Below are 8,495 nucleotides of genomic sequence, written 5' to 3'. Positions count from 1 at the left end.
CTGCTATATTGTGACATTTATCAGCCTATGATTGAGAAGGCTTATTCTCTGTATACTTTATAATTTTTTGCTTTTTGATCAATACAATCTTTATGCATTGATAATACAAGCTTTCTGCCTATTCTCTATGCTGGTGTGCGAGTCAATTCCTTTTTCATAGTGTCTGTAGGACTGTTACCACAGCCGGTTTACAGACTCAGCACCCAATTGAGTACACTTGCTAATACGCATGATTTATCTATGTGTGTAAACCTTATTTGTTAAAATTGTACCCAGTGGGCACCTCTCATGACATCAGAGATGGTAACCATGGCAGTGGGACGTGGCGGCAAGAGGAGGAAAGTGTGGCTGGTAGAGTTGTCGCTGGAATGTGATTATGCAAGTCTTGGTTGCACCTGTACCTGCCTACCTATCCTGCTGGCACCTGTACCTGGATAACCTATACTGGGGCATGACCTGTACTTGGTTACCTATACTGGGGGAACCTATGCCTGGATACCTATATTGGGGGCATATATACCTGGACCGGGCAGGGGGAGCAGAGGTGGGATGGGCGTTAAGGCACGGGGATAGAAGAACTGATTCAGATTAAAAACAGACCTACAGTCGCCATCTCATTTGTTAATTGGGGACTACCTGTGTTCACTAACCCACATCATGGCCGCATCCACTTTATCGCCGTGGCGCACTTCGTGCACTACTTTCTTCTTAGGGGGTATATTTGCTTGGGATTGACCCACAAAGGGGTACATGTGCTAAAAAGGTTGAGAATCACTGCTGTTGAGTGATATTTTCATGAATAATTAATGTTATTTTTCAATTTTTTTAGTAGGAGGACTGCATACATTTCCCTAACTGTAAGACGGTATGTGGTCTATTATTCTTGTGTGTCGATTTTTACTTAATAAATATCTGTTACTTCTTATAATGCTCATTAAAATAAAAGGTACAGGAGATACAACTGACAAATGGTTTTTTTTAGGATTTATTTAATAAAATAGACAATTTAGAGAATCAAATTCAGTTTCACAATCGTCACTAATACAAACACCACATGCTTCGTAGTTGGCACTGCTGCATGTGAAAATATACTTAACAGCAATACATCTGAATACAAGAGTACCAACATCAGCTGACCAGACCTGCAAAGAAAACAAGAAGTTATTGAAAGAATATTCTGATGCACATTAACCATAAAGAATTCAACAATGCAGTAAATAAGAGCAAGTTATCAGTTATTGCAATACATTTTCAAAATAGATATTACCCTTGATTGTACATTGTTTTGAAAGATTTCTAAAATTAAGCATATCCACCTAAGTTCTTCTGATCAGCACACTTTCCCTAGGTGCTGGACCATATGATTGGCTTCAAGTATAGGGAACAAATTGCAGACAAGGGAGACTGTAATACTGGAACATGCACATGTATTTTTTTTCTGAAAACATCCTGTTCTACCCAGTGTCCCATGCCATAAGCCAGTACTGTGCCCAAGTGGATTTGCCTTGCTTCTGTTATCAAGTTTCTTCCACACAAAATGAAAACCTTAACTTTTCTGTGGAGGTCAAACAGGCACAAACTAGCCCATTCAAGCACAAAATTGCAAAATCATGTACTTCCTACCACCCCTGCAAGTACAGCCACAATTTTATGATCCATTACAAATGCAGCCACCATGTCATCCCTCCCTCCAACAGTACAGCCACCAAGTTACCTTACACACCCAACCCACAATAACTAGGGTGTGTGTTCCCCCTCCATGTCAACTTTCCCAATTACAGTGCTGCTATAATGCAGTCCTCACATGACCCTCCCACCCATTGGCTACTTGCAACCATGTAACTAATTATCATTACTCTCCCCCACCCCAGCAGTGGTGGAGTCATTTGCCTTCTCCAGCATAGTGTTTACATCCTCCTTCTCTTAAAGAGACACTGAAGCGGAAAAAAAAAATAAAAAATAGGATATAATGAATTGGTTGTGTACTATGAATAATTACTAGAAGATTAGCAGCAAAGAAAATATTCTCATACTTTTACTTTCAGGTATATAGTGTTTTTTCTAACATTGCATCATTCTATAATATGTGCAGATTACACAACACTCAGCATTCAAAATAAGTCTTTCAGAGCAGTCTGTGAAGTAATGAACTCTCCTCTGGCAGAGGAAAAGTAAACAGTTCAATTACAGTTGAGATAATAAAAGTCAGATAACAGCCCTCTCCACGACTAACTTAGTCGGAGAGCTTAATTACTTTTTTGCATAGAGATAACAACTGGAGTTTCTCAACTCTTCCTGTACTGGAAACAATTAGACTGATGTATCTGATCTTAATGTTTTATTTCTTAGCTGTACTACACATACAAATCATAATATCATAATTTTTTTTCGCTTCAGTGTCTCTTTAAAGAGGAGGTACTTACCTCGGGAGGGGGAAGCCTCAGGGTCCCAATGAGGCTTTCCCCATCCTTGTAGCTGCAGGCAATCCAGCGATGGCTACCCCGCAGCGACCCGCAATCCTGACTCGACAAGCCTTGATATATTTACCTTCCCTGGCTCCAGCGGGGACGCTGTTGCGGCTCTCAGCACAGAGATAGGCGGAAATAGCCAATCTCTGTCGCGTCCGCTCTACTACGCAGGTGCAGGAGACTTGCGCCTGCACAGTAGAGCGGACAGACAGCGATCGGCTATGTCTGCCTATCACCGAGCAGAGAGCCGATACTGCGCCGGGAAGGTAAATATTTACATCCCCGCTGTTCGTAGGGGCACAGCAAGACCGCCGTGGGACGAAGGAAGACGGGGGAAGCCTCGATAGGATCCGGAGGCATCCCCACTCGAGGCGAGTACCCCCCAGAGGAACTTTTTTTTATAGTTACAGGTTTTCTTTAAAGAGAAACGGAGATGGGACTCCAGGCTATATTAATACTTAACTAAGGCTTCCTCCAGCCCCATGAGGCTCGTGAAATCCCTTGCCAGCTCCGTTCTCTTCTTAGTCTTAATTCTCTCCGGTAACCCAGCCGCTGCGCTCTCCTGCACATGCCTGGCCACGCACACACTCCCCGTTGCGCTCCCTCAGCCGGGAGCACTCTGCACCTGTGCAGTAGTACTGCACAGGTAAAGAACGCTCCCAGGCATGGGAGCATACAAGGCCAAGCATGCGCAGTAGCTCACGATTGGCCAGATTACCAAGAAGAATTAGAAGAGAACGGAGCCGCCCGGGGGCCCATGAGCCTCATGGAGCAGGAGTAAGCGCCAGGTAAGTATAAATGTAGCCTGGAGTCCCATCTCGGGTACCCTTTAAGCCAATATCTCCTCTAGTCACATGGCCACCTACGTGATATAGCCAAGGGGTTGGGGGAATAAGACTGCCCTTCCCATTGAAACCATGCTTCCCTACTGAATGAAAGGCAAAAAACTTAAAGGGAGTCTTCAGCCTAAACAAACATACTGTTATTAAGTTACATTAGTTATGTTAATTAGAATAGATAGGTAATATAATCTTTTACCCACCCCGTTTTAAAAGAACAGGCAAATGTTTGTGATTCATGGGGGCTGCCATCTTTGTCATGGGGGCAGCCATCTTTTTGGTTGAAAGGAGGTGACAGGGAGCATGAGACACAGTTTCAACTGTTTTGTGTCCTAATAACCCCTCCCAGCTGCACACACTAGGCTTCAAATTCAAAATGTAAAAAAAAAAAAAATTGCACCAAAACAGCTGAACGAGAACAACATCATCAGAAATCCCATCATGCTTTGCACAGCATAAGGGGAAAACTGCCCGGGCAGTTTTCTTCTGTGCAGCTAAAAATGAGGCTTGTATAAGAGAAACAAAGTTCTGATGCTGTGAAACTGTTAAAGAAACACCAAGCCTTTTCAGTGCTGCTGAGTCGATTTTTAGTCCGGAGGTTCACTTTAAAGGTGGCTGTCAGTAGGGGAGTGTGGTTTCGATGGGAAAGCAATAACGAATATCTCCTTGCAACTATAAACATCTATACTTACCTTGCCCATGGCATCACCAGCACTGTCAGGCAGTGCTGCTTATCAGTATTCCAGATATCTGGGTAACCTGGATAATCCGAACTTTTTCAGCTATCTGGCCGGATTCGGGATAACTGGGCCCAAATCCGGAATGCAAACTGTGGATATTTGATCGCATGCCCGGATATCCGCAGATATCAAGATCCGGGTACTGTTACCATGGAGATGACGTCCATGACGTCATTCAGCCAATCAGAGGGCTCCCAGCCTAAGCTCAAGCTACCAATCACAGAGGGGAACCTTGTCCAGTCCCTCCTGTATATAAGGAGGGGGCCGTGATGAGAATCTTGTCCTTGCTTTGTGACTGCCACTGAGAGACAACTCCAGTGTGTTTGGCTGAAGAAAGTGCATTATCTGAGTGATAAACCCAGCGTTTTTACACTTAAACACCTTCTGTACTATTGTTTTACTGTGTTGTAGTTAGCTAGTCTGTGTATAGTTTGTTAGTGTCAGTCTGTCAGTGTTTCAGCTGCAGCAGCTGCCTGCTAGTTAGGTCCTGTGTCTTTGTCTGTGTGCTGCTGCTGTGTGTGCACACAGTACAGGCCTCTTGCTGCTGGCTGGCCTGCTATTAGCCTTAGTAGTTAGGTAGGATTATGTGTTATATTGTGTACTTAGTGCAGTGCTTTTAGCTGTTAGAGAGTGAAAGTAGTACTGCGTTAGCTGCTACTACAGATTATTGCAGAGCTGCTGTGCTGCTGACTGAGCAGTGTCAGTGTGTTTTGTTGTACTCTGCTCCTGTCTGTCACTCCGTGCTGATTCACAGTCCAAGCCCTCCTCTAATAAAGTACAAGTACCCCACACATCATCTGTGACGTCATCAACAGTCTTGTACTATGTCTGGCACTGGCAGCCGGGGAGGGGCAGCAAGGCCAAGAGGAGAGGGAGCAACATTGCAGCCTCCGTCAGCAGTTCTGCCGCATCAGTCTCCATTCTGCCGCTACCCACTGGCCATCCAGCTGTTAGGGGGGAGTCACGATGCAGAGACGCAGCAGCGTGTTGCGGACATTTTCAAGCAGGGTCAGCGGCGCAAATTGGAGGAGAAAGACGCTGCGCCTGTGATGCAGCTGATGGTGGATGACGACGAGCAGGCCAATGAGGCCACCACCAGCCCTAGAAAAAACATTCTGTGCAAAATCGGCTTTGCGGAAGAGTCTGAGATGCTGACAGTAATTGTTGGGGGTGGGTGTTTGATCTTGATGATGAGGTGAAAGACCCGGACTACCAGCAACTCCGCTGTCAGCTCTGACTCTGAGAATTCAGTGGGTCTGGCATGCAGGATCAGCATTGCAGGGTTTGGCAGGAGCAGCAGTGGGCATGGAATGCGTGACCCACAGCCTGCTGCTCCATCTGCCAGTGGCACTACCACCACCAGCCGCACCACTCAACCCCAGGCCCAACCACCACTGGGAGAAAAGCAGCAGCAGCATCCCATTCTGAGCGACGTAAGGGCAAACTGCAATCCCCAATATGGCAGTTTTTCCATCTGCCCTCACTTGTGTATGCCATGTGAAGCTGAGCAGAGGGTCTAACCCAGGCATGGGCAAACTTGGCCCTCCAGCTACGGAACTACAAGTCCCACAATGCATTGCAGGAGTCTGACAGCCACAGTCATGACTCATAAAGGCAAATGCATTGTGGGACTTGTAGTTCCGTAACACCTGGAGGGCCAAGTTTGCCCATGCCTGGTCTAACCCCTCCACTTATAGCACCTCCAGCTTCATCAACCATCTGGCCAATAAACACCAAACGGAGCATTTGGAATTAAAGAGGCTGAAGGAAGCTGGCCAGCTTACAGAGGTCAGAGCACCATAACCCCCTTTGCCACTCCTGCTGACACTGAAGCCTGTTCAGGCAGCCAGTCCTCCTCAGTGGTCTCCTCTGCTTCCCGTACAAGCCTAAATCGCCACCACCACCAGACCCTGCTGAGTGACTCTCGTGGTCAGGGCTCAGCCTCCTGGCAACCGTCGCATACGCCAGCTGAACGGCTTGCTTACATGGGCCATGTCCTCCCAGCTCCTCTTGTACTAGTTTGTGCAGGAAGGGAGCCAAATGCATGCGCTCCTGCAGTGCACAGCACCGGATTGGCCAATCCCCAACCGGCACTACTTCGCACGCACGGCCATCCCAGCACTGCTTTGTAAAGGCCAACGTGGAACGTGGGCTTTACCATGCGGTGGGTGCGCGCATCCATGTGACAATGGACTCATGGAGCAGCCGGTTCGGGACAGGCCGCTATCTGTCCTTCTCCGCACACTGGGTCAGTTTGGTGGAAGGGGGTGAGGAGGGGACAGCAGCATCACCCCAGTGGGTGGTGCCACCCCGCAGCAGGGTCTGGGGAAATGCAGCAGGTTCCAGCTCTGATCCAGTTCCATCCTCCGGCACACCCGCCGCCAACCACCCCCGTGTCAGCAGCAGCCTGAAGGCCCACCACTGCCATGCGCTGCTGCAGATGGTCACCCTGGGGAAGAACAATCTTACGGCAGACCACATCCTGACCAAGCTCCGAGAGCAGGAGAGGAGTTGGCTGACCCCCAGAGGCCTCAGAGTCGGAGAGGTGGTGGCAGACAGTGGGGCAAACCTGGTTGCCGCCATCTACTGGGGAAACCTCACCCATATCCCGTCTGGCCCACGTCCTAAGCCAAGTGGTGCAGAAATTCCTGCGCACCTACCGTGGGTCGTTTTCGCCGCTCGGCTGGTGCCACAGCGTTCCTGGAAGCCGTGCAGCTGGAGCTGAACCTCCCACGGCACCGGCTCATCATAGACGTTCCAACACGCTGGAATTCCACCCTGGCAATGTTGGAACGTCTGGTTGAACAGAGGCGGGCTGTCAAACCTCTACCTTGGCAAAGCCACCATGGAGGCCAACTTGTCCGGGACCGGCACCACCCACCTCCCGGACATCATCCTCAGTGATGATTGGGGAAAAATGCAGCTGGTGTGCTTGGTGCTGGCACCCTTCCTGGAGGCCACCAACATGGTCAGCTGTGACCATGCGTCGCTATGTGAGTGGGTGACCATGGTGTGCATGCTGGAAAAGGCCCTCGATGCTCTGCTGGAAGTGGGAGAAGAAGCCTTGATCCAGCAGGAGCAACAGCAGCAACCTTCACAGTCCACCTCTGTGCAGCAGGAGGAGGAGTTGGAGGACCCTGACCTTGAAGAGGAGGGGGCACAGCGGAGTGCAGCTGCAGTAGTGCAGGGGTGGAGAGAGCAAGATAAGGCTCGGGAATCAGAGGAGGAGGACAGCACTGTCAGCAGGCCAGAAGATGATGGGTCAGCAGAGATGGCAGCCCTCTTCCCCATGGCAGTGCACATGATGCAGTGCCTGCGCAAAGACCCAAGGGTGAAGCAGATGCGTGCTCGGGAGGACATCTGGATCACCCTGATGCTGGACCCACGGCTGAAGGGGAAGCTGGCTCAGTTCTTGCCTGTAGGAGGAGACCCTGTGCGCCGAATCAGGGACTTGCAGCGGATTCTGGTTTGGCGTTTGGAGGAAGCCTTCCCCCAGACTCCCACCCCCCTGCTGTCACAGTCCAGCCAGCACAGCAGCAGGTGCCTGCATCCAGCAGCAGCAGGCACCCAACAAACCTGCTGTCTCTCACAAAGGTGCTCTACGCCACGCCAGTACCGCTGCCTACAGAGGAGGTGCCTGCAGCAGCATCCAGCTCTCAAAGCCAGACAGCACCTGGCCCGGATGGTGGCTGACTACATGGGGTCCTACACACGGGCTTGACACAGACACCCCTTGGATTACTTGGTCAAGCACCTGGATATCTGGAGCGAGCTGGCGCAGTACGCCCTGGAAGTGCTGTCCTGCCTGCCTTCCAGCGTGATGTCAGAAAGGTGCTTCAGTGCAGCCGGTGGCGTGGTCACTGAGAAGCGCTCTTGTCTGTCCAGCCAGTCTGTGGACAGACTGACTTTTTAAAAAATAAACCAGGCTTGGGCGGTTGGTGAGTTCCTGGCCCGTGTTGTTGGCAAGAGGGGGAAATGAAGGGGCTGAGTGGGAATCACTATGCCTGCTTCACCACCCTTTACCATCACAACCTCCTGACTCCATACTTATTAAGCCAGGTTCAAATTTTTTTTTACAGCCATGATACCAACACACTAAGTGCCATGGTGAACTCTGTAAACACAATAGCTGTGTAATTTCTTTGGCGGTGTCTGTGCTGTCCGAGTTGTGGGGATGCCCCAACTGCGGCAGTACGACCGCTTCCTGGAACCTCTCCTTTTTTAATGTTTTACCTGTGCCGTGGTACCAACACTAGGTGCCATAGCAATTCTCTGAACACAATAGCTGTGTAATTTTTTTGGAGGTGTCTGTGCTGTCCGAGTTGTGGGGAGGCCCCAACTGCGGCAGTACGGCCGCTTCCTGGAACTGATGTTAATTAACAACCATTTTCTTTTTTGGGGGGGGGGGGGGGGATTTTAAGTCCCCACATCATCAATTAGTGTTTCCC

General features: G+C 49.4%; 1 protein-coding gene across 1 annotated transcript in view; it reads right to left on the bottom strand.

Moving 5' to 3' along the window:
- Positions 1-969: 969 nt before the first annotated feature.
- The window catches only part of POLR2G (RNA polymerase II subunit G), an 81,489-nt gene continuing 73,963 nt past the window's right edge, over positions 970-8,495 (bottom strand). Inside the window, exon 8 of the mRNA XM_068259721.1 lies at positions 970-1,142. Coding sequence (XP_068115822.1) covers positions 1,129-1,142 — 14 coding nt within the window. The 3' untranslated portion in view covers positions 970-1,128. The remainder of the gene's footprint in view (positions 1,143-8,495) is intronic.

The sequence above is a fragment of the Hyperolius riggenbachi genome, chromosome 11 (assembly GCF_040937935.1).
Source record: "Hyperolius riggenbachi isolate aHypRig1 chromosome 11, aHypRig1.pri, whole genome shotgun sequence".
Taxonomy (NCBI): domain Eukaryota; kingdom Metazoa; phylum Chordata; class Amphibia; order Anura; family Hyperoliidae; genus Hyperolius; species Hyperolius riggenbachi.
This window is presented reverse-complemented; position numbering and strand designations above follow the sequence as displayed.